Here is a 27,071-nt window from a genome sequence, read left to right as displayed (position 1 = left end):
GAATTAAGTATTGCTCTTACAGACAATAATTAATACTATTAAATACTATTGATACTAAACAAGTGATCTGTTTTCACATTGGCAAGTCATTTGCTGGTGTCATGTTCATTATTAGTTACCCGATTATGATGCGTTTTCCTTAAACATATATTAGCACATGGCTCTTCCCTTGTACTTAATACATTTTCGGAATATCTCTTTAGCTTTTAATTATAGTTTGTCCATAATCACTAAAGGAATGGTTTGACATTTTACGAGATAGGCTTTTTCATTCTTATCGAGAGTTAACTTCATGTTGGTCTGTATTAATATGGAGCCAGAATATAGTCAACTTAACGTTGACTGTAAACAAGGCAAAACTAAAATAGAACAATTTCCAAAACATAATCTTTAACACGTTACTGAATCGGCAAAGCGCTAATTGAAGCTAACAGGCAGTTGGCAGTGTTTTGATGGACAGAAACAAGAGTGGTGTTGATTCTAACTCAACAAGGAAGCGAAAAAGCATATTTCACAAATCCAGTGGCGGGCCGTGCATTTACTACCTAGGCCTTCAATGCCGTCTTACTGAACAACCGAATGTAAGATGAGTTCACCATGTATTTATGTACATGTGTATATAGAGAACCCCCCACCCCCCACCCATCAGTGCTTGAGCCTGCTCTATCCCCCCCACCCCCCCACCCCCCGGTGCTTGAGCCTGCTCTATCCCCCCCAGTCTACGAGTATCCAGGGTACACATCCTGGTTACCATATTCTGCTCCCCAGGACTCTCCCAGATCCTCAAGTAGACCTCTGAACAGTGAGTCTGCTCTCTATTTACGCACTCTGGATCAAAGCTCCGTGACGTCACTATAGCTTATAGCGAGTATCGACGTCACAGCACAGAACCAGAACGCTGCGTTGTGAGAGCCAATCAGCGCTGAGCTGCTCCGCTGTTGGATCTAATTGGCTGTTGCTGCTCTCGTGACGCTGGATGCGGAAGTCATTCACACCGGGGCGCTAGATGTTGCGACGTGTGTGGCATTTCCACAAGAAGTATAACGTAGACAAATTGGTTAATTATTCCGTGGCGGATGGCGGAACATATTTTTCCACGGAGCAAAGTAACGGAGATAAGCCACGCAACCCTCAAATATTCTGATGTTTTAATGACGTGGTTCAATTAAGTACTCGCTCTCTTAAACTTTAAATCTTGAAAGAAATAATGTGTTGTGTTTAAATCTCATAAAAGTTGAACAGAATCTCACAAAACCAACTTTATTATCACTTATGAAGTGATAGGCTACTGTTTTTAAATTGATACAAATCATTTCTAACTTCTATGCAGACTTGCATAACAGTGATGTGTGTGTGTGTGTGTGTGTGTGTGTGTGTGTGTGTGTGTGTGTGTGTGTGTGTGTGTGTGTGTGTGTGTGTGTGCTAATTTAATTATGTCTCCAGGTGAGTCCTCTCGTAGTCACTGTACCACGGTTCATACTCATCACTAAGTCAAGTGAAACGGTCCTAATTTCCTCCTCTCAACCTCATCAGACAGGCAGTTCCGCTCCTCCACCCCCTCCATCCCTCTGTTACTTTTTTAAATATAAAACACAAAAACCACATCATAGAAAACTCAACAACACAATCCCTGAACACCAACAGAATAAAATTTTTTTTTAAAAATCCTTAAAATACAATAGGTTCCTCTCCGACGGAGTCGTCACCTGGACCCTAATAAAGATTAAATAAGATGAATTCATCCTTCTCTGTTTCCTTATCATGCTTAATCACCTGCAGTCAGTGGCCAGGCAGATCTCAGCTCCGTGAGGATTGGATGCACCGTGGAGTGGGCGGGGCCTGCTCTGATGCATCACACACGTACCAGCACAGCAGGACAGATCCTCTCTCTCCCACTCTCCCTCCCCCTTTCTCCACCTCTCGGTCTGCCTTTCAAACGTACGCCAGAGCGCAGACTGCAGCAGAACGCAGGGCCACTGGGATTTTCCTCCTCGTACTGGAACAGCTGAGAAACCAGAGAGACAGTCACCCTGCGGAGGAGGAGAGACACGTTGTTCATGGCGGATCCACTGAGGAGTACCTGACCCACAAGCTGCCGATTGTGTAAGTGAGTGAGTGTTTGTCCCACTGTACATGTGTGTGTGTGTGTGTGTGTGTGTCCATGAGTGTGTGTTCACTGCAGAAGCAGCAGCACTGCAGATACACCGACCAGGGGCTCTGCTCATCCCTTGCTCCCCTCCCCCCACTCTCCTCCTCCTCCTCTACATCTCCTCTCTTCTCTTGGAGTATTATAGGGACTTTGCCCATTTCTGAGAGCACAGGACTGTGTATTTAGTGTGTGCTTGCAAGTGTATAGCGTCGGTCAGGCCACACCTGGGCTCAGCAGCTGCAGAGTGGACACAGGGTGCGCTGGATTTTTCTTGCCTCACAAGTGATGTGTGCTCTTGCGAGACACACATCAAGCTCACCCCTGGTGGATTTTGAACTGTTTTCATGTCATCCTCCTCTGGCAGGTTTGCATCTGGCTCTTAGAAGCAGTTGTGTGGACTCCTACACGCACGCATCCTTCCTTTGGGACCGGCCCACTCCCTCCTCATTTAAGGATAGGATGCTCTGCGCCCTTGTCCTGAGGAGGCGTCTGCGGGCAACAGTATGGGCGCTGTGCTAGCCGGCATCCCCACCACCGATCTGCCACCACCACGCTGCCCCACCGAGACGGGCGCTTCCCCCAGCCCCGCTGATGGGCGAAGACACTGACGCCACCCCGACGCTCAACCACCGCGGCTTCCTCCCCGACCACAACTATGTGACTGAAGGTAAGAGCATGATGGGGGAAGCTCGATGGGACTCTATGCTTCAATGTGTTGGTTTAAGTGGGCCGCCATGTGAGTGTGTTTCTATGTATTGGACTTCTGGAACGTGTGTGTGTGTGTGACAAAGTGTGTGTGTGCAAAAACAAGCTCAGGACGGCTTCCTAATCCTCTGTAAGCTCTGTGTTGACCAGACAGAGTTCTAGACAGAGCAAGCAGGAACTAGGGAGCAAACACTTTTAGTGAAATGCTCCTCTCCTTCTTCCCTTCTGTGTTTTTATTTATTTATGCTCTTGTTTACCTTGTGTAACAGCTATTTAGTAAAACTGCATGGAATAATGGATCTGGCCTGTGTCAGAATGTGTGTATGTCTCTGTTTGAATTGGACAATAGTTTTTCTATAACACCAAGCTCCACATTTCCACCACATTCTGTTGTACTCATTGCACTGCATGTCATCTTTCACATCGCCGGGCAGATTAATGAATTATTTTGGTTTTGTTTGATAAAACAGATGGATTATAACCGTGGATAACTTCTGCTAATCTCAATGACACCACTAATCTCACCTGCACTCGAGCTTCGCTGCGTGCCCTGCCTGTCTGTCTGTCCCCAATTGGTTTCTTACACTAGGCCTCTTAGACCAGAACCGCAGGTTATCATTTGGGGGTCATGAATGTGTTGTGAGTTCATTAGTGATCCTCAAAACATTGCATAAAGGGAATTATGCCTCCTGTGTCTGTGCTGTAATATAATATCACACGGAAGCAGATCCTGTCATCAGGGGAGACCTGTAGTGCTGCCTGTTGATTGTGTAGATGCTTGTGTGTGCGTACACCATATCGTATTGCTGAGCAGACAGAAGAAGAGCCATGTGTGTGTCTGTGTTTGTCTGTGCGTGTGCACAACTGTTCTCATACAAACAGTATATGAGAAATATGTTTCTCTGTCCGTTCCAGAGAAGAATTTTGATGATTTTGTCTTAACATCCATCACCAACCATAAATTGTTTCCATAGCAACAGTCCGAGATGATAAACACGCCACTTTTTATGCTTGGCCAATATGATTGACAGGTCGTCTCCGCCCACCAATCATGGCAGTATTAATTATTCCACACATCTCAGGCAGACACATTATTCAGGGTGAATTGCTGATGAGCTCACGGCGAGGTGAACACACCACTGAGCACCATTGGTCTGACAGTAATGTGCAACACATGGACGGCCGAAAAATAGATAGTTGGGGTAGAATGAGTACAAATTGTGCTGTAAAAATTCATCTTGCAACAATTCCCCTAATGACCACAAAAAAACATAGTTTTCCATCACAAATAAATAAAATGAGTCATTACCTGCCTCCTCTTCTACATCCATTCCAACCCCCTCCACCTTTCCTCAATGTTCACCCCATCCCCCGTCCTCCTCCCCATTTCCATCCCCCACTGCCTCCCTCTCTCTCCCGTTCCCCATCGGTCCTCTAATGCAACTCGCAGCATTGCCCGGTGCTGAAGTGGCGCGTCTGCCAAACAATTATCCAACAGTGCTCTGAAGGCTGCTCAAACACAATGTGCCTCTGTGTGTGTGTGTGTGTGTGTTAAAAGAAAAGGACAAAGTGAGGTGGTGCATGTGATTTTATGCTTGGAAGTATTTCGTTAGCTACTGTGTGTCTCCATCTTTCTTTATTTTCTTTCTGTGTTGCATTCATATTCATGTCTCTGTCTTTGAGTGCATACTGCGTTCCTTTTTGTTTGCTCCGGTCTGCGCGTGTACGTGAGTCTGTCTGCGAGGGTTGTGTGTGTGCCTATACGTGTGAGTGCGCATACAAAACAGTGTGTCTGCCGATCTTCCCGTGGGGATTCCCCCGCCCTTTAACTCCTACAAGAGAGGGATGCTTAACCTTCCTCTACATCAACCTCCCTCCCTTCTCCCCTCCATCTCTTCATCCCTTCCTCTCACTTCTGTTGCCCTCCTCACTATCTCCCTTTGCTACACCGTCAACTGGAGCAGCGATGGGTTCAAGGATGGAGGAGGGAATAATAACAAGAATTATATATCGCATATGTTTTTCATTCTTGACATTTGTAAATAAATTATATCAATAATACAAGCACACACACCCCAATAATTACTGTGCTCCAAATACAAAAGTATCAATGGTGTTAAGTATACACCTTAAAATAGTACATTTGTAAAAACAACATCTATGTATGAGTATAAATCGTACATTGAACTCTTGAAGTACAACATGCTTTTGGCAGCTTCTTCCAATATCTTCCGAAGTCTTAATTCATATAATTTGAAACTGTCTTTCTTTGGGTAGTTCGATTGTTGCTCACGCCAACTTGACAGTTTACAAATTGCTTTTGGGCTTTAGAAACCTGTGATGAGCAGATGTCATTATGTTTGGCATTTTAACTGACAGGTTAATCAATAATGGAGGTAATTATTAGTCATCATACCTTTATGTAAGTAAGTGAGTTTCACCAGCTCTCACGGCTCTTTTTGAAGTGTCTGAAGCTCTGGGGAAATGTGAGTGCTATTAACACTTTGCATTACGTTCACCTGCACAACTTAATTTGAGAGAAGACGTCTCCTAAAACATATTAAGACTCACGAGCCATCTCTCTCTGTCCATCCTGCATGTTTTGCGATGCCTTCTTGCCGAAGCCAATATGTGAATACATCAGGTTCTATAGATTCAGACTGATGATAAATACACCATCAGTATTTTCTTCTCTGGCGAACACTCATGGCCAGATGTGGTGATGCAGTAACTCAGTCCCTACCCTTAACCCCATCCACCCTACCCGGTCTGCTCCTCCCTCCTTCCTTTCCCTCCATCCTTGCTCCTCTTGCAGGGCTGCTCCTGGCTATAGCCTGAAGAGCTCCGCCCATCCTGTCCACCCCTCTCCACCCTGGAGTCTTCCCCCAGGATGTTGAACCCCATCCAGGTCCTGTGCTCCGACATCACTACCCTTTCTCTGGAGCCCGAGCCGTTTGCCTCTTACACTGAAGGTGTGTGCTCTATCCTCTTCTATCCCAAGGGTCACATCTGTGTCGCACAGTCGCGCCACCTGACCCCAGTCTGAGATACGTGTGAGACTACGTGTGTGTGTGTTGGTGTGTGTGTGTGCGTGCATGCTCGGGTGAAGTCATCAAGTGTGTGTGTAGTTTGAGTCAGGTGAATTCTTACGTGAGTCGGAGAGTTGTTAATATCTTCAACATCGCTTTGTCTCTGTCTGTCTTCCTCACCCTTTCTGTGTGTCTCTATTTTTGTTCCTTCCTTTTTATTTTCGTCTCAGTCTGCTTCAGCGTGTATTGTCTGTGTGGGTGTGAGTGTGTGATTTGATTTCTTTAAATAGTTTGACCAGACGATACCCGAGCTCCTTCAAAGCATCTATCTTACTTCTACCTCTATTTATCACAGGGCAAGACACACACACACACACATCGATGCACATGAAAACCTGTACAGAAACACTCCTCTCAACCTCTTAAGAGAAATGCACAAATAATGTATCCTGTCTGAAAATAGAAGAAAGCATTTAGTTTGTAATCATCAAAGGCCAAATAAAGCAGCAAAAAATGCACATCTGAGAATGGGGCACCAGTGCATTCTAGAATTTCTTGCCTAAAAACACAACCATTAATCAAATATCAAAATGTTTGCGCACACGTCCACACGGAAAGATAAACATGGCAGCATAAAAAATGGGAGTGAGTTCTCTGAATATGGGATTACGTTTCAGTATGTATGAGACGTCGACACATAATCTCAGATTTCAGTGTCGTCTGGTTATATTGGGTGTAAACCAGCTAAACTCATAATCTTTTTTTATGTTACAGTCTCACAAATCTGTTGGAAAAACAAATTGATTTCGGTCAAAAAGGAATCACAAATTCCAGTTTTGAGTATAAGAAGATGTCTTTGCAGCGAGCAAAGCGGGACAGGTGTATCTCACACACGTGGACGCTGGCTTGCTTTGTGATTGTAATTGTTTGTGTAGATAACCATTAGGCTCACACCAGCTCTGCTCCATTGTCCCGATGTGTGTTTGGGGGAATGGCAGGTTCCCTGCTGTGCTGAGTTTAAAGCACTTGTCTCCACACACGTGAACCTCTCACACAAACACATGCACCCGTTTTCTTTTTGATAACTCCAAAACTGCAGGACAGGGATCAATGTAACGTCTCCCTCCGGCAGTCTCTCCCCCCTTCTTTCCCTCCAACCAATTTATTTCTCTACTGGGTAATTGAGTACACACACTTGTGCACACGTACACAGGAAATGTTGAGTGCACACACCCCTACACACATCTCCTGCTGAGCGGTGGCTTGTCCTCCCTTTTAAGGTGTGTGTGTGTTTTTGGCTCGGCTTTAATGGTCCATGTTTACCCAGTCCTAAGATATCTATAATTGGGACTGTAGGGCGTCTGCTCCCCCCCCCCTCTCTCTCTCCCTGTAGGTAGCCTCCACAAAAAGAAATAAAAGAAATGCACATCCCTCTACCTCCACCCTCACCCTCATCTAGCCCTCCTCTCCTCTCTGCATTGTCTAATGTTGTATCCACAGATGAGCACTAATCTCAATGTATACAAACAGGATGTCTGAAACTAACATGTGTTTTCCTTATCAATCAATCCACCTATTATTTTCTCAATTAATCGATACATCTTTGTTATATAGAATATCCCAACATATCTTAAAAGGCTACTCACTATTTCCTGAACGTGTTCTTCAAATTGCTTGTTTTGTCGAATAAATTGTCCAACATATAGATATTCTGTTTACTATCATAAGACAAAGAAAAGCAGCAAATCCAGTTGATAAGCTTAAATGTCATATTATCAAAAGTGTATAAGATACATTTTCTATAGATCAACAAAGATATTAATCAACTAATCACTCCAGCTTTATCTATGATAGCCGTTGGTTATGTTCACTGTGTAGTCCCCAAAAGTTTAAAGATTATACTTTTTTAATGATATACAGTAAATCAGAGAAAAACTGCAAATTGTCAAATTTAAGAAGCGCGAATCAGCAACAGCATGGCATTTTCCCAAATAGATTTGTTACCGAAATGTATTTTCTGTTGATCAATCATCTCTCCGTAGAACTTACTTTTATCATTGAGGAGTCACTTTTAATATTCTTCTTCTTCTTCTTCTTCTTCTTCGGCCTCTTGGTTGTCTAAGGGTGCACCGGCCGCAACATACCAAGAAGGGATACAGCTACGAGGGAAGATGAAGGAGGCAAACAATAAAGTTAAATACATAAACCAATAATTTATTTGACAGAGGTAGGGCTTAACAAAGGGTAGAATTAAACAGAAGCAAAAGAAAAAAGCGTCAGGGTCTCCAAGGCCAAAACAACAAACAAAACCCCCATGCTAACTAGAAAACAAAAGATCCCACTGACCTGCCATGGGAGAACGAAATAACAATACTGACCTCCCTGTCTGACCACAAAACAGGAGAAAATGGACACAATAAAAACGGCAGAGAACCCCTACCCAGCTTCACCCGCAGAGAAACAAATGGTGGCCTACACGTCGGCACCATACCAAAGGAATCAGAGGTCGAGAGAGAGAGAGAGAAACACTTACTCTGGGTGTACATATGTCCCGCCCACTGATTAGCTGATCCCTCTCAGGTGGCGTTGCTCCAGGCTTACCAGCCTGAAAGAGATTGCTCCACCCTCCTCCTGAAAGAGGGCTGTCTAAATCACAGGACGTAACACCCCCTCCCATAAAAACATGCATAACTTCTAGGAGTTATGTCACACCCAAACATAACTATTCTCCAAACATTTACAATTGGGACAAAACATCGGCAACGATATTATCAACACCCTTCTTATGGATAATCTCAAGGTTATACTCTTGGACTAGTAAGGCCCAACGCATCAGTCTCTGGTTCTGGTTATACATCCGGTTTAGGAACACCAAAGTGTTGTGGTCCGTGTATACCACAACAGCAGCCGCACTGGAACCTACATAGACCTCAAAGTGTTGCAAAGCCAGGAGCATAGCTAACGTTTCCTTCTCTATGGTCGAGTAATTAAGCTGTGGGCGTTTAAACTTGACCGAATAGTAAGAGACTGGGTGGCTGATGTCATCTGCTCCATCTTGAAGCAGCACTGCTCCCGCTCCAGTAGCACTTAGTTCCACCTCTATTTTGAAGGGTTTGGTGAAGTCTGGGGCAGCCAATACCGGAGCACTACAGCGGAGAGATCTGGCACAATCAAAGGCATGTTGACAGTCATCAGTCCACACAAAAGGTTGTTTTGGACTATACAGATGCGTGAGAGGTGCTACCACCACTGAGAAATTTCTGCAGAAGCATCGATAATACTAACCAGCCCTAAGAACCGCCGGAGTTCCCGTCTGGTGGTGGGTACTGGGTAAGATAGAATAGTATATACTTTGGCTGTCACAGGACGCACCGACCCGAGACAACCTGCTTCCCCAGATAGGTCACAACAGCCTTTCCGAATTCACATTTTGCCAGGTTCAATGTTAGAGATGCTTGAGCTAGACGGGCAAACAGCGCTGTTAATGTAGTTACGTGATCAGACCAGCAAGAGGAATATACTACCACATCGTCCAAATACACATTACAGCTGGGAAGGTCACCGACAACCAGATTCATGAGCCTTTGAAAAGTGGCAGGGGCGTTTCGCATCCCAAACGGCATCACCGTATACTGTAGAAAATCATCAGGGGTGACAAAAGCCGAGATCTCAGAAGCTCTGGAAGTAAGAGGAACCTGCCAGTATCCTTTCAACAAGTCTAGTTTGGTGATGTAGGTAGCTGCACCTATACTGTCCACACAGTCCTCCATGTGGGGCAAAGGGAACGAATCTGCTACAGTGACCGCGTTCACCTTGCGAAAATCTGTACAGAAACGAGGGGAACCATCAGACTTGGGGGTCACCAGGCAGGGAGAACTCCACGAGCTCCGACTGGGCTTAGCCAACCCATTTTCAATCAGGTACTTCACCTCTTGCTTCATCAGCTCCCTCTTTGGCATAGGACACCGGTAAGCATGTTGTTTAATTGGATGCACGTTACCAACTTCAACATCGTGCTCCGCCATCGTAGTACGTGAGGGTACATCTCCGAAGAGATTTAGGTGAGACAGAATGAGGTGCTGTACATCCTGCCTTTGGGAACCTGGTAGATAGGCGAGACGAGTTTCAAGAGTATTCAGGATTTCAGAGTTAGGCAGCCTACCACATTGCTGGAGGTCATCCCGCAACCTCAACCCATCATCAGCATTATCCGCCACCGTGGACACCAGGGACACGGTGGGGCAAGGATTCAGGCTGCTTCCCGTTTGGATCCTTAACATCCGGGGCACTTCCCCTGGAGTGAAACAGCTTAAGCATATTTACATGGCATAGACGGGTTTGACGTCTCCGGTCTGGAGTATGAATGACGTAGTCGGTGTCACTCACTTTCCTTCTCACGACATACGGCCCGGCAGACCGGGCGGTGAGGGCAGGACTGGGTGTAGGCATCAGTACCAACACGCTATCACCCGGCTGAAAAGTACGTTGAACTGCTTTCTTGTCATAATGCTGTTTCATATTCTTCTGCGTGGACAGGATAACCTTTTTGGCTATTGAACAAGCATGGTGTAAGCGCTCCCGAAACTGTGCTACGAAATGGAGTACCTTAGTTGGCTGCGCTGCATCGGCAGACAAGAATTGTTCCTTTAACACTTTCAATGGTCCCCGTACACTATGGCCAAACACTAGTTCAGCTGGGCTGAAACCAAGAGACTCCTGCTTGGCCTCTCGAGCAGCAAAGAGTAAAAAGGGCAGACCCTCATCCCAATCCTTCTCCGTCTCGAGGCAGTACTTGCGCAGCATTGCCTTAAGGGTCTGGTGCCATCGCTCCAGCGCCCCTTGTGACTGTGGGTGGTATGGACTAGAGACAATGTGCTTAATACCCATGGACTGTAGGGTTTTCTTGAAAACGGTGGACTGAAAATTGGTGCCGCGATCAGTTTGGACCACCCTGGGGAGACCAAACGTTGTACAGAATTTCATTAAAGCTTTGGTCACAATTGGAGCGGTGATCCTACGGAGGGGAATAGCTTCAGGAAATCGTGTGGCAGCACACATCAACGTGAGCATGAATTGATGCCCAGACTTGGACCTTGGTAATGGCCCCACACAATCAACAATCAGCCGCTCAAAAGGTTCACCAACAACAGGTATGGGTTTCAGCGGAACGGGTGGTACGATCTGATTAGGCTTACCACTAATTTGGCAAACTCTACATGTTCTACAGAACTTCACTACATCAGCCTTTAGACCTGGCCAAAAGAAATGCTGGAGGATGCGGTCATAGGTTTTTGTAACCCCCAAATGACCAGACCATGTATGTTCATGTGCCATCTGGAGAACTTTTTGTCGGTACATCATAGGCACTACAACTTGGATCACAGTCCCCCAATCTTCATCCGTTCCCTCGTTCAACATAGGTCGAGAAACCCACCTACGCATTAGCATCCCATCTTCTATATAGAATGACTGTGCCATTTTCCCCTCAGCTAGCCCAGTCACCCCCTCAAAACATTTAGTCAGACTAGTATCCGCTTTCTGCGCTTCCATCAGTAGCTCACGTGTTGCAGGCAATGATGACAGTATCACTGTGGGAGAGGTGATGTCCTGCTCAGCAGGTACAGCATCAAGAAGATCGAGGGGGAGCTTGTCCTCTTCCAACACAAGGGCAAGACTGGTCTCAGCCAGGTTGACTTCTTCCAGTTTTCTAATCTGGGACTTGGTGAGGACACCGACACAAAACACATCGGGATAACTTTTCACTACGTCATCCTTCTCTGGATTAGTGATGGGCATATTCACTACCTCAACACTAGGCAGTACCTTTCCCCCTGCTATATCATTGCCCATCATGAACTCAACCCCTGGAATAGGGAAGGAGTAGCGCACAGCAACATCAAAAACCCCAGAAATTAATTTTGACCTAACATGCACCCGATGTAGCGGGGCAGGTACGTAACCCATCTCAATGCCCCGTACTATTGCACTAGCTTCACAAGAGGTCTCAGTGCTGAAAGGCAGGAGGTCAGCGAGAATGAAAGACTGCGAACCACCAGTGTCTCTCAAAATCTTCACCGGCCGCTGGTCTTCCTCCACTCCTGTCAATGAAACACATCCAGTAAAAATAAATGGTTTAAAACATTCATCCGGTTCTTCAGTAGTACCAATTGTTCCTGGAGCGTCAGGAAGAGTCATCGTTTTGATCAAACCAATACCCTTGGCTGGCATTACTGGTTGAGGCTGCTGTTTGCGCTTGAGTGGAAGGCATTCAGCAATGACGTGACCAGTGTTGTGGCAATAGAAGCACTGCTTCTCTGACTTTGGGTTCGTGAAGGCCCCTTGTGAATGCGGGAAAGGTGGGAAAAGAGAGTCAGCATTTCTTGGGCTATTATCATGGGTAGCCATTTCCCGCTTCCCCACGAATACGCTCTTGTGGGTCAATGCAAACTCCTCCGCAAGGACAGCAGCTTCCTGCACAGTTGTGGCTTTCTGTTCATTTAGGTACACCATGACCCGCTCTGGAACACAGTTCCTAAACTCCTCCAACAAAATCAATTCCCGGAGTGAACTAAAATCCGTGACTTTGCTGGCTAGGCACCATCTGTCAAACAGCATCACCTTTTCTCTCGCAAACTCAACAAAGGTTTGAGGGGGAGATTTCCTCAGACTACGAAACCGTTGTCGATAGGCTTCCGGCACCAGCTCATAAGTCCTAAGTATCGCATTTTTTACCTGGTCATACCTTAGACTGTCTTCAATAGAGAGCGCTGCGCACGCCTCCTGTGCCTTCCCAACCAACTTGCATTGTAGCAGTAGAGGCCAGGCCTCCTTGGGCCAATGCAGGGCGGTGGCAATACGCTCAAATGCGCTGAAGTAGGCTTCGACCTCGGTTTCTCGGAAAGGAGGGACTAGAGCAATATTTCTGCTGACATCGAACGCTAACGAATTTGACGCTGACTGGGAAGACTCAGGTTGGTTAATAGCCTCCTTTTGAGATTGTAACTCAAGCTGGCGAATTTTTATCGCTGTGTCGGCCTCAAGCTTACGGCAACTTAATTGAAATTCTAGCTCCTCTCTACGGGCCCTCTCTTTTGCCTCAAGTTCCAGACGAGCTAAGCGTACTTTTAAGCGAGCCCCCACATTCGACACCGGTGTCGAGTCGATTGAGAACGGCTCAAACCGTGGCATCGACAGAGATAGTTTTCCTTCCGGCAGCTCGGCAGCCTGGGCCCTCGACAAATCCTGAGGGGCACCTACTACAAATGCCGTCCCTGTAGCAGCTGCCTCGGAGTCATCGGCCGGGGTCGACCGCTTTGAACCTGCTAAGGGAAAAACACCTTTCTCCATCAGTCCAGTCATCACAACACTCTTTACATCCTGTTTAAGTAAAGCCCTAGATACAGGAATGCCATAGTGCACGGCAATTTCAAATAGATCATCTTGCCTACACCTGTCAACCTGTTCCAAGGTAGGATTCTCCACAAAATACTCCATACTAAAAGCCATATCCCGGACGAGCCCCCAACTATGTTACGGCCTCTTGGTTGTCTAAGGGTGCACCGGCCGCAACATACCAAGAAGGGATACAGCTACGAGGGAAGATGAAGGAGGCAAACAATAAAGTTAAATACATAAACCAATAAAGGGTATTTATTTGACACAGGTCGGGTTTAACAAAGGGTAGAATTAAACAGAAGCAAAAGAAAAAAGCGTCAGGGTCTCCAAGGCCAAAACAACAAACAAAACCCCCATGCTAACTAGAAAACAAAAGATCCCACTGACCTGCCATGGGAGAACGAAATAACAATACTGACCTCCCTGTCTGACCACAAAACAGGAGAAAATGGACACAATAAAAACGGCAGAGAACCCCTACCCAGCTTCACCCGCAGAGAAACAAATGGTGGCCTACACGTCGGCACCATACCAAAGGAATCAGAGGTCAAGAGAGAGAGAGAAACACTTACTCTGGGTGTACATATGTCCCGCCCACTGATTAGCTGATCCCTTCTTCTTCTTCTTAATAATGTCCTTGTAAACACATTTCAGTGCATTTGTGTATTTGATGTTTTTTATGCTTTTTTGTGTCGTTGGGTTCACTCATGTGAGTGTGTGTGTTGATAAATACTGCGTGTGTGTGCGCATGCACCAGTGATCCCCGGCTCCTGCAGTGTGGCGATGAGTCAGACCTGCTGATGCTAAGGGTCTGTCTGTGGGAGACAGGCAGTGCTAGCTGGCTATGCTGTAGCACACATAGCCACACTATTGACTTACAGCTTGACAGCCTAACCAACAGTCGCTCACAAACACACACACTCACACACACACACACAGCCAACACACCCAACACACACACTGGTGCCTCTTCGAGGAGCGCCACAGCGCTCATAATACTTCTTGTTTCTGCTGTATTTGTTTGTGTTGTTCGAGGTTTCTTTTTCTGTAGTACTCTTCAAATGAAGAGCATCAGAGAGACAGATGGGCGTGGAGTCTGTGTGTATGAGAGGGAAAGAGAGACAAACAGAGACAGGGTTCAGGTTGTGAACCCACGGAGGATGAGAGATGAGAGTGTGTGCTCCATATTTTATTCAACTCAATTGTGTGCTGCTCCTGTGGGTTTTGCTTAGCTTGGCTCTTTCACTGCGTTGTGTGGAGACACAATTATCTGGAAATGTGTTGGGTGTGCCAGACTCACACACACACACGCACACACACGCACACACACACACACACACACGCGCACATCATTATGTGACTGTGTGCATCGTGAGCTGCCATGGTGTATGCGTGTATGTGTGTGTGAATTCACTGCATGTGTAAGGGTCATCATGTGTGTGTGTGTGCATTAATGATCTGCTTTCCCTCAATCTGGACCTTCCCTTGGTATTAATTTAGCGATGTCCGTTCGTAGGCAAACCTGCAGTGCCATCATTGTTTTACAGCGCTCCTTCCTGCGAAGATTGGATTGATGCATCCCACTTCCTCTTTCACCACTGGAGCCATATACGGCTCGCCGTTACGAGTACTCATGCTACTGGTTGGCTCAGTTTGTTACCATGACAACCCCTGCTCACCAAAAGCCCCTTTCCCTGCCTCTGCCCCAGCGCCTCTTCCCTCCACCTTCTTTTCCATCCTTTCCATCCATTCTTCCACCAGCACCAGCACCACCACCACTACATGGCTGTAACATGCAGCCTGGCAGCAGAGTGCCGTGGGGGAGGGATGAGAGACTGAGAGAGAGAGAGAGAGAGAAAGAGAGATATGAATGTGGAGAGACAACCAGGAATAAAATGAGAGTGAAATGGGGCAAAGGAGAGAAACTGGGGAACGAGAGATGAGCGATGACAAAAGAGCGTAGTGGGGTGGGGAGAGGGGGGGGGGATTGAGCCTGAAATAGAAGAAGGAAATTTAAATTGAAGAATAAAGAAGGTGCTGCAGTGAGTTCAAGGAACAGTGCAATGACTTGAAAAATGATAGGAACCAGTAATATATGAAGTGTGTGAGGCAGTGTGAGGGTGTGTGAGGGTAGAGATGGAGCAGCAGTGCCGGCCTCCCCTCATCATAAGGTCTCTCTCTCTCTCTGAAGGCCACCACAAAGGCCACAGCTTGGAATCACTTCGACTCTCAATAAATACGCTCTACACTCTCCACGCTCTATTTTCTACAGTCAATGCTAATAGAGGACCGTGTTCTTTTCATCAAAACAGCGCTCAGTGGACTCCTTTGTTTGAAGGCTTTGTCCGACATGAAATCATTTTGAATTCTAATCTGACATCTTTGAACATGGTATTTGATTATTTGGTGGTGGAGCAGAAGATTTAAGCTGTTGCTGTATACAGAAATACAGCAAAAGGAGGCCGCAATACCACGGCAGTCATGTTGCACCTTGTTGCTCAGCCTGGAGTTTAATGTGAGGACAAAAATATAGGGATACATTTAATTTCGTCTGCGGTTGATTCTGGACGTTTTGAAAGCTATCCAGTCTCTCTGAGGTCATCGGCATGGTGATCAGCATCACCAGCGGCTGTCTGTCATCAACACAATCTTTATATTTAGTGTGAAGTTTAATCACATATTTAAAGCTTCACAACTCAGCTGAACATTCAGTTCCCTTCAGTAAACAGACTGGACTTGTTTACTTGTTTTGTTCAAATAAATTCACAGTGAATTAGAAGCATGAATGTAGGAAGATGACATGTCAGGTCAAAATATGGGCCCACATTTATTATTCTTATGATTTTTTAATTGATCAAGTCATGAACGTGGCATTTCTTTTATTTAAAGGCTCTACAGACAACCAAATAATGTAGGTTAGCTACATCTCCTCATACAATACCGCCTCTTTTTAATTGAACCCCGCAGCTTAATATTACTTTGAAAGAGGTTTATCGACAACTATGTTTTCTCCCTCCAGATAAAATAATTTATAAATAAAATGTACATCTGCTGCACAAAGGGCCCGTGAACGGAGGATTAGAAGGCAGGCGGCTCGGGAGGAGATTACGTACAACGTTAATCCAGATTCAATCTTCAGATATCCCTGTGGCTGCTCTTCATTAGAATGAGCATTGTGTGGCGCAGGAAGGGCCACGGACAGCATCAAGCCAGTGATTGACAACCTGCTCACGCCTCATATCCGTGTTGTCACAGAGTCACACCGATGGCGTTGGTGTGAGGGGGACAGTGTTGCAAAGATGCAAATGAACGGCCGGAACAAAAATGTTTTATTCATATTTAGTCGCAAATGCAATTGAGTTTGCACTTTAAGACGATGCAGAGACGACAGAGTACATTATTATTTGTACAGACACAAAAGTACACAGGAACTCAAATGACACTGCAATGGTGTTTACTCTAAGTGTGTGTAACTGTGAACACCTGTGCCTAATGTGAAACAGCTGTGTGTGTGTGTGTGTGTGTGTGTGTGTGTGTCTTTGGTTTTCTGTATTTTTTGACTGGCTAATATCTACTGATAATAATCTGAATCTCTGAAAGTTTACACACAATTGCAGAATATGTGTGTTATTATTGACAACATTGTTTTATTCTAAACATTGATTTGCATAAATCAATCCACTTACATGTTAATTAATTGGTTGTTGTCAGATAAACAGATTATATAGATTCATGATGATGTGTGATCAATTAGCTAATGGCTACTCCTTCTCCCTCTTTCCCTACCCTCCTATCCTCTCACGCTACATCTCTCTTTCTCTTCCTCCATCCTTTCCTGGATGTCTGTCGCTCCCCAGCTGACATCATCTCCACTGTTGAGTTCAACCACACTGGAGAGCTCCTGGCCACAGGGGACAAGGGGGGCCGAGTGGTCATCTTTCAGAGGGAACCTGAGGTACACACACACACACACACACAGAGATTACCATTTGTTGTTCCGTGGTGATGAACGCACACTGTTCCCCTCCTGCTACAGTCTAGATTGAATGATAAATAGTTGATAGTCCTGATGTCGTTATAGCTGAGGGTTCGTGCCATGCTATTCTTGTTCTCTGTGTCCATGTACCTCCTTTTCTTTCCACAGAGCAAGTCTGAGCCCTTCTCCCAGGGAGAGTACAATGTCTACAGCACCTTCCAGAGCCATGAGCCCGAGTTCGACTACCTTAAGAGTCTGGAGATCGAGGAGAAGATCAATAAGATCCGATGGCTGCCTCAGCAGAACGCTGCACACTTCCTCCTCTCCACCAATGGTGAGAGACCCCGCACGCGTAGTCGGCATCTTATAGGAACCAGGAAGCTTTAGAAGTAGTGATGTGCTTGGTTGATGGTTTGCGGGGGAAACACTTTGAATGATTATGTCCCGTCTGAGCCGTCCTGAGTCAGAAAGCAGAGTTCCCTTCATGTAAAGGGAGAAGAGTTGCTGCTTGTGTTGTGTCATATCTCTGTCGTGCATTAGGAGTTGATCTGCCTTAGATAAGAGATTATGGCGATATTGCAAGATGTATAGATTTTCCCTTAGTGCCTTGTTATTGATTTATATAAGTACTTTATTATTTATGATTAGGGATATGACAAATGTAGTTGGGTAATGCTATTGGAAAGCTTACTGTCATGTTTTTCAATATAATACAGAGCCTTCTCTGTCTGTCAGTGTTGATCAGACAAGCTGACAGTCTAAAGTGTGCTAGGCTATTTGGTCTATTCAGTCATTTATTTTGGGTTCAAGTGCCTGAAATGGGGGCTTTCTGTTCTTAAAATAACTCTTGAATGATAATTTATAATTTTTTGTTGAATATTCCATATTGAGCCTGCTCTGATTGGTTTAATCACATCTAATATAAGATCTCTAGATAGCTTCCTAACCCTAACACCCTGTCAACAATCACCTTTTATTCATCTGTTACTTTTAGATTCAATCTGTTTTTATATGATTACTTAACAGCGCTTTCTGATTCCCAGATAAGACCATTAAGTTGTGGAAGGTGAGTGAAAGAGACAAAAGGCCGGAAGGGTACAACCTGAAGGATGAGGAGGGTCGCATCAAGGACATGTCCACCGTCACCTCCCTACAGGTAACATCTCTCTCTCTCTCTGTGTCTGTCTGTCTGTCTAAATCTGTCTCTTTTAGACACTAAAACATTCATAAATGCTGATTGGTTGTAGAACCGAACTGGGTCAGTGGGTACAGATGTGTTTGCATGTACAGAACTGGGTCAGTGGCACAGTGGTGCGTGTGGGAATGCGGTCGTGGGGGCGGAAAAGCCCTCGTTTCCCAGGTGTACAGGACAGAAACACAACATCTGTACTATTGTTGTGGATTTCTGGTAATATGTGTATGCAGAGTGTGACCATGTGTAGGTACGCATGTATAGTATGAATACATATATTTGTGTGGTGCCGGTGCTCCCATGGCGCTGTATGCAAATAAGGACACACATTTAAACTGTGTATAAAAATGTAAATCATGTTTTGACAAAGAAATTGTGTTTTAATGCAAATGCCAAGATATGAAAATGCAGCCAAATGAGCTCATGCACTAAACTGGCTCTTCATATTGCCATCAAGTGAGCAAGTTATTGCTGTCAAAAGACATAACTCATTAAATATTAATTCACGATAGAATGGACTTATTTAAATGTAATCTAATGTGTCTGTATCTTCACCATTTGTCTTCTCCTAACCAGTGACACGGGAGGCTAAACGGCTCTCTTTCTCTCTTCCTGTGTCTTCAGGTGCCGGTGCTGATGCCAATGGACCTGATGGTGGAGGTGAGCCCGCGGCGAGTGTTTGCCAACGCCCACACCTACCACGTCAACTCCATCTCCGTCAACTCCGACTATGAGACCTACATGTCGGCTGATGACTTGAGGATCAACCTCTGGCATCTGGACATCACCGACCGCAGCTTCAGTATCCTTTGTAGGTTGTCGAGTGCATTGTTCGCGAGGAGAAAGAGGACCAACATCCTCACACATGCACACACTCGTGGACAAGCAGGAACAGATTTATTAAAGCACAAGGGCACGGATAATGAATGCATACATTAATACATAGACGCTTACACGTGCATAACAACCAATCCCTGCCCACACACACACACACACACATTTACACGCTCACACCACAAACTCCCACATCGCAAATCCCACTTTGTTGTATAAAAAAATGCACAAAGACACACAGTGATGGGGGAGGGGAATATTATTCTTGAGGAGTGAAAATGTCGCTTAATGAATAATTCAAATGGTGCATAAATATTTCAGCCCCTTTTTTTTTAGCTCTAATCCACCTCAATAGGACACAGTACAGTCACACCCACAACCCAGACAGGATTTATGATATTACAATTTATCTTTATATGGAATTACTTTCCCCCCAACAATCCTCCCAAGACACATATGAATTGCTTTGCTTTATTTCCTCTATAAATTATTTAGATTGTGATGGTTATGTATACATTTATACTGGTCTTTTTATTTTGTGTGTAGATTATGAATTTGCCACGTGAATTCAAACATAATCTAATTAATTTCACCATTGAATAGAATGAATGAATGAATAAGCACAGGCAGCGTGGATGACTTGCAGGTAAAAAGAGTTCAGGCTAAAACGAACCGCACGGCCTCGGGAAGTCAGCTGTCTTTGTTGTTTCCCTGAGCCACGCTTTCTCTCAGACATCGTGGACATCAAACCAACCAACATGGAGGATCTGACTGAGGTGATCACGGCGGCTGAGTTTCACCCTCACCACTGTAACCTGTTTGTCTACAGCAGCAGCAAAGGCACGCTGCGCCTCTGTGACATGAGGGAAGCGGCGCTGTGCGACAAGCACTCCAAACGTGAGCTCAGCGCACACATTGTGTTGTTGTTTTCTCCTGAAGCGTCCTGGGGAGGCACATGTCTGCTTTGCAAATGTCTGTTTTGCATGAACAGGAATGTCCTGCCTTTCAGTCTATGGTTTTAGATGTGTTAGTGGTTTGGCTGCCCACCACTTTGGAAAAGACTGAAATATTTGAACAACTATTGGAAGGATGTCCATGACATTTGGTACAGACATTCATGGTTTCCAGATGATGAATCCTAATGACTTTAATGATCCTGGATTTTTTTCTCCAGTGCCAACATGAGGTTCACCTTTTTGTTCCGGGGGGAATTTCTCACAAATATTTGATGAATAGAAATGACATTTTCTGCACGCATTCATGGCCACTGCAGGACGAATTGAAAATCACTTGAGGATTCCCCTTTTCATTTAGCTAATGCAAATCAACTGGCAGAGACTTGCTTAAGACCCCTAATCCCTCGTAGTGGATTATCATTATTACTTTGCTTTATTTAGCGTATGGTTATGTAGTTAAGAGCAGGGACTTTTTTGACACGAAACACAGTGTATTCAATTTGGAATGTTAATCAACTGAAACCCGAGTTTATTGGAAAGTAAATTACCTCATATCAAACATTATTTCACCATTTAGTAACATTTATTTCCAATGTAGTTCTGACCATTAAAAGTGTTCATTAGGGGAACACTGCAAATTGTCTTCAGTGGAGCACCAAAACAAGCGTCAAGGCCTTTTTGTTAGTTATAAACACGACCGTTCAAAAGTTAGGGGTGACCCAGACAATTCTGTGTTTTCCATGAAAACTCACACTTTAATTGATCAAATGAATTGCAAAATGAATAGAAAATATAGTCAAGACATTGTCAAGGTTAGAAATATGTTTTTCTTTTTTCCAAGTGACCCCAAACTTTTCAACGGAAGTGTATAAACTTATAAATTATATTTATTAATATATTCATAAAATAAATGTATCCGTGTTTCTTTCTTTGAAGAAGACGTATATCTCGTGATATGTGCTGATGATCAAACACACATCAGACAGAAGCACCGCAGACATACAGTCGTCCCCTGGATGGTCGGTTGGACTCATCTGGTAGATTTATGTCTCTGTGTTCGAGAGACAAAGACACACATTCGAACCTCATGCGACACACTGTGTTTCATCCTGGCTTGACAGCACTCCCCCTCCTCTTCCTCTCTCCCCCTTTTATTCTCTCCCGCCCTCTCCAGTGTTCGAGGAGCCCGAGGACCCGAGCGCCCGCTCCTTCTTCTCCGAGATCATCTCCTCCGTGTCGGACGTTAAGTTCAGCCACAGCGGTCGCTACCTGCTCACCAGAGACTACCTGACTGCCAAAGTCTGGGACCTCAACATGGAGAGCAAGCCCCTGGAGACGTACCAGGTGTGTGACTCAGGGCCCCATGTGAAAATAAGATACTAAAACATCACAATGGATATTCCCTCTCAGGCTCAGCTGCTGTGATCAGTGACTGATTAGTAGTGGAGGAAGCATAACAATCCATCATCTGTTGAGTCACTTCACTCTTTTATTCTAGTCCGCTAACAGCCTTTGTAACCTTTATTAATTATTCCTATTATTATTATCCATTCCAACACCACATGCTGCTGCCATATAAAGGCTTATTGCATTTTCTTGGTTCTATAAACCAACATTATAAATCCGCACAACATAACATGACAAAGTACAAAACAAACAAATCACTTTTACAAACACACATGGCTATTTTAGTTCTCTCTTGAAATATTGTGTTTAACATTATTTATATATCATACCTGGATTACAATTTGTTTGTCCACATCTGTTGTGTTGTTTATCCAAAGGCCAACACAAATGAAACAAAAACACAATGCTTTATTCTTCATCCTGAATGTTTCCCCCATTGGCTTCTCTGAATCCAAACAAGAGTTCAGCTGCTTGTTGTGGGGGGATTTATTCTTCTCGCACAGTCCCGTCCAGTGTTGGTGCTCAGCTTCTTCCAGCAGAGCTCTTCTACCCAACTGCATGTTGAGTCGTGTTTTAAATGTTCACTTCTGTGTCGTGTTGGTGAAATCCCCGCTACTCGCTGTCCCTTTACTGAAAGAGGGCTTTGTCATCCTGGAAAAATGATTAGCTGGAGACAGAAAGTAATCAAAGTAAGAAGGTTGTCTCACAGAATCACAGTGCTTCCTGATTATTAGATTTTTCCAAAGCCTTTTAAGGATAATTGGGTTGATTGTCCACCAGAGAATGTTTTTCTTTATCAGTGCAGAATCACCAGAAACCTTTCAAGGTTCCTACATTTTCATTGACAGATTAACACGTGTGAGAACAGTAAATTGTCATTATGCCGTGTATCTGGGATAGAGATGAAGTGGGCTTGACACGCTGTTGAATAGTTCACAGACAAAGTACTAAGCTGATGAAAAGAGCTTTTATTTGCATCCTATCCTTTTTATACCCACTCTCCTTTATCTCACATGTCACGTGTGTAAAAGTGTTAGGCCACACAAGTACAACTCCTCTTTCCGTGTGTGTTTAGTATTCCTGCCGCTGATATGTAGGTGAACATGTGTGTGTGTGTGTGTGTGTGTTTGTGTGTTTGCCTGACGTGTGAGGGCCTATGAGGCAGCAGGAGTGGGAGGCCAAGACGCACTGGAGCTATTTATGGTCCGAGCCTCCACTTATAAAGTGAAACGGGAAGAAGGGATACCTTGCACAGTGCCCGACACCTAGATCTGCAATGCAGCACGGAGAGGGAGGAAGAGGAGGGGTAAGGGTTTGGGAGGGAGTGTGATGAGAGGAGGAGAGAAGAATGAGGGTAGAGTGTAAATGAGAGGATGAGAAAGAGGGATGGCAGAGGTTGAGTGGAGTAAACTGAGGGGAGACGGTTAATTTCTTATTTTGGTTGAGGCGACGTGCTCTGAATCAGAGTTTGTATATATATTCCACTTCTGACACTGTCATTTCACCGTGAGCAGAAAGACCCACAGGAGAAAACTAAAATGTCACCTGGTGTGATGTACAACCATGAGCTGACCTCAGCTTGACTATTTATTGATCACGAGGCGACTATTGCCTGTTAACTTTTAGCAGAATGTGAAAAATAGAGGACGTAATGCAGAGCACAGCGACTGGAGGAAGATTTCAACCCCTAGCATCATCTTGGGTGCAATGCAAGCTGAAGGGAAAAGTGTTATTAGTCAGAATGTGTGTGTGTGTGTGGTTGTGTGTGTGTGTTTTCACATGTGTGTCTCCATGATCATGCCCTTGGTGGGTTTGGATGTTAATGGGTTTACTGATATGGAAAAGGAGTTTAGATTAAAATATACTCCTGGCCCTCATATTGCTCAGGGCTGCTGTTGTGTCTCATTAGAGTTGCCTTCAGGGACGTTTGTGTTACAACTTGCCCACATTTAATGTGTTCTGTCTGTGCTGAGCCTCGTCTGTGAATGTGTGTGTGAGTCCGTGTGTGTGTGAGTGTGTGTACGTGTCTTCTGCTCACTCGATTTATAGTGGACATAGAGTCCATGCCAGGCGGTGAAGCAGCTGTGAAGCGACTCGTTTGAACGGTTTCTCTCTGTGTGTTTCCCTCCAGGTTCACGATTACCTCCGCAGCAAGTTGTGTTCCCTTTATGAAAACGACTGCATCTTTGACAAGTTTGAGTGCGCCTGGAACGGCTCGGACAGGTACTGGATGTGTCTTTGCGTTTTTATACTTACGATGTCTCATTGTACCAATATGAGAACTAGTGCTCGTATGTATTTTGGGTTTGGTTTCAGTCGATTCAAATGATAAAAAAAGGCTTTTTATTTGTTTGTGTTTTCACCCATAAAGGTGCAGTGACTGTTTAATCTGTTAATAATATTACATTTGAAAATGCAGCAGCAATATGAAATACCAGGTTGCTTTGGATAACACACATTCTTTACTAGGAACCGTTTTCATAGCAACTATTTATTCTAAAAAGTATTTCAGTGTTTCTTATCTGGGTTATCCAGCGTATCAGGATATTGTTTTTTAAAAATACTTACTTTTGAGTTTTTTAAATTACTTATAATATCAGAGTCAGTGGTGTAATGTAAATATTTACTGAATTGACTAATATACTATTCTGAAGTACATTTACTTTATAGTGATACTCTATCACAATTCAATTTAATGCACTAGATTTATTCAACAGCCATACGAGTTATTGTATCTTTACCTTATAAAAGACGCATTATTCTAGATTCAGTACTTTCACTGTAGTTGGGCTACATTCTGCATAAGTAGTACTTTTACTTTATATGCTTTTAGTTCATTTAGCTGATGATACTTTAGTACTTTTACTTTAAATAATGAATAGAGCACTGGATATTTTATGGTCCAGTATTGACAATTTAAATCAAGTAATGGATCTGAATACTTCCTCCACCATTGATGTGATGACCTCAAATTATTCTTAAGTGTCTTAAAACATATACAAATAAAACTGTTATCGCCTCCTGATACCACAATGGCTAAGTGGTCTCTTTGTAGTTAGGAGGAAGTGGCCCTTTACTTTTGGGGATGAAGTGAAGGGGATAGGATTAGTTTAGGTTTAACTTTAGGAAGTTAATGTCCAGACCAGCTGATCATCTCTCCTCCTCCTCCTCCTCCTCTTCTTCTTAGTGTGATCATGACTGGAGCCTACAACAACTTTTTCCGCATGTTCGACCGCAACACCAAACGGGACGTGACCCTGGAGGCGTCGCGGGAGAGCAGCAAACCCCGAGCGGTCCTGAAGCCACGGAGGGTGTGTGCCGCCGGGGGAAAGCGCCGGAAGGACGACATCAGCGTGGACAGCCTGGACTTCACCAAGAAGATCCTCCACACAGCCTGGCACCCGACTGAGAACATCATCGCCATCGCCGCCACCAACAACCTGTACATCTTCCAGGACAAACTCAACTCTGAGCTGCATTAATGAAGGGATCACAGGGGTGGACACACACACGTTTACACCTGAACACATCGCTATGCCAGAATGTACACATTTACGGACAAACACACGCAGGAATATGCCTACCAAACACAATCAGAAAACACACACACACCCACTCACATCTGGGTCTACTTTTCAACACACTCCCTCACCTCCTCCCCAGCCTCCCGGAACTGAAAGGACCTATAAAGGGCGAGAAAGGGAACGTTCTCGATGACGGATGATGAATTATGGATTTAAAAATTGTCAGAACTGTGGATTTCTTGATTGTGCTTGATTGCTACAATTGATAAACCCCCTCAGATTGGAGAGACGTTTACATATTTGTCGTTTATTTTTTGTTTTGTTCTCTGTGGCTATTTTGCTTTCTCCACCTCCTCCTCCTCTCCCTCTTGTATTTGTGTGAGTGAGCGAAGCCGATTCTTATCCCTTGCCCACTGTTTGTGGTTGTCAACCAGTGGCACTGAGGAACATTGGGGCATTTATGTAACTGGCTGTTTGTTTGATCCAAATCAGCTACCCCTCTGCTGTTTTTGTAACTTCTTCTCAAATTATGTTTACGATGGTAATTATGATGACAATGACAGTTTAAATTGATACGTGAAATGTGCAAGGATGAATTCAGGACCCTCTCCTTAACCCAAGTGCACCCAGACGCCTCTGAGCTCAACTGGACCTTGTTCAGTTTGGTGGAATATTTGCAGTCCTGCAGATTGAAGCAAACGTTACGCCATGGCCTGATATGAGGACACACACTCATATCCGTTCACACAGTGTGTTTCAGTCATTAATGTTGTCTCTGGCCTTTCAACTTCTCTGATTGTGGATTCTGCTTCTGGTCTGGGGCTACGTCGTGTGCTACTTTGCCGTTAAAATACAACTCAAAGAGCAACACGAAAAAAAGCAATTGAAAATGAACTAAATAATTTAAACAATCAAGCAAAAGGATGCTGCATGTAAAACCGATTTAGCCTAGGTGTTTTTAAATTGACTGACTGACTTGGCTGCCTTCTTAACTACTTAGACCAAGCTGTACAAAGGCTTCAGGGCCCCCGGGGCCCCATGCAGGACGAGTAACCATAGATGACTGAGCTCTCCTACCTTTATTTGTGTCTTCGGACATTGAAGCATGTTTACCAGTGTTCGGTTCATACACTTACATGTACATTTTGAATGAAGCCATCCAAGAATCAGTTTCTACTCAACTGAAACTGAGAATCAAGAATAATGGGGAATGTTTCTATTAATGTTGTTCTCTAAAACAAAAAACAAAAAAACAAAGGGCCTAGTGTCTGTATATATCAACTCTGTAACTCTGTTTTTTACATGTTTGTTTTTTTCAAATGTGTTTTTACCATCTTTCAATGGATCGCATTTTTTATCATCTCCATCAATGATTGCCTCCAAATACACAGCAGAGATGGTACTTCAATCTCCTCGGCCTTCCTCACTGATTACTTTGCTGATGTGCAGAAGCAGTTCGTTCTTTATTATTTCTTTATTCTTCCTTTATTTATTTCGTAAATTTTACTCCACCACATCCTGACCAAACTAATGTTGATTCACACATTTTTGTGTTCATGTATGTTGCTGACACAATTGTCAAACGGACAGTTATAAATAATGTTAATATGTTTTTTTCTGAATAAAGATTTCAAAGAAATTGCATCCAATGAGCGTACATCTGTGATTTTTACTGCAATTTAATTTTGCCAGACTGATAGTAACTGCCAATGTTATTATGGAAATGTTCAGGCTTCAATTGAAATGGGCCTGTTCAGGTCTTAAATGCATGCATGTGGTCTGAGGCGCCACCTAGTGCATCACATACTTATAGCACATATTGTAGATTTGAGTTTCTCCACACAAGACATTTCTCTCCTGCTAAACAGATAGTGAACTAGATATACGTTAATATTCCGGATGTC

The 27,071-nt window shown here is 44.3% G+C and overlaps 1 protein-coding gene across 3 annotated transcripts; it reads left to right on the top strand.

The window, feature by feature from the left end:
* Positions 1-698: 698 nt before the first annotated feature.
* Positions 699-26,811, top strand: LOC130210240 (serine/threonine-protein phosphatase 2A 55 kDa regulatory subunit B gamma isoform). Of its 3 annotated transcripts, none has more exons than XM_056440274.1 (10): positions 699-2,103; positions 2,514-2,816; positions 17,136-17,233; positions 17,423-17,588; positions 18,298-18,410; positions 19,071-19,248; positions 20,013-20,177; positions 21,411-21,580; positions 23,775-23,866; positions 24,831-26,811. In XM_056440274.1, the coding sequence occupies exons 2-10, from the start codon at positions 2,741-2,743 to the stop codon at positions 25,123-25,125; spliced, it is 1,353 nt and encodes a 450-aa protein (XP_056296249.1). In that variant the 5' UTR covers positions 699-2,103; positions 2,514-2,740; the 3' UTR covers positions 25,126-26,811. The 3 variants fall into 3 exon arrangements, with proteins under 3 accessions (XP_056296249.1, XP_056296250.1, XP_056296247.1); XM_056440275.1 differs by having other exon boundaries at positions 699-2,107; XM_056440272.1 differs by lacking the exon at positions 699-2,103 and adding an exon at positions 5,670-5,826 and having other exon boundaries at positions 2,729-2,816.
* Positions 26,812-27,071: the final 260 nt, after the last annotated feature.

This window comes from Pseudoliparis swirei, chromosome 19 (assembly GCF_029220125.1).
Source record: "Pseudoliparis swirei isolate HS2019 ecotype Mariana Trench chromosome 19, NWPU_hadal_v1, whole genome shotgun sequence".
In the NCBI taxonomy this organism is placed as follows: Eukaryota; Metazoa; Chordata; class Actinopteri; order Perciformes; family Liparidae; genus Pseudoliparis; species Pseudoliparis swirei.
This window is presented reverse-complemented; position numbering and strand designations above follow the sequence as displayed.

Excerpts from the sequence above, each read along its gene's own strand:
- LOC130210240 (XM_056440272.1), top strand. The coding sequence starts at position 5,745 with ATGTTGAACCCCATCCAGGTCCTGTGCTCCGACATCACTACCCTTTCT. Across the intron at positions 5,827-17,135 it reads GTTTGCCTCTTACACTGAAG|CTGACATCATCTCCACTGTT; the intron begins GTGTGTGCTCTA and ends GTCGCTCCCCAG. Across the intron at positions 23,867-24,830 it reads GCCTGGAACGGCTCGGACAG|TGTGATCATGACTGGAGCCT; the intron begins GTACTGGATGTG and ends TCTTCTTCTTAG.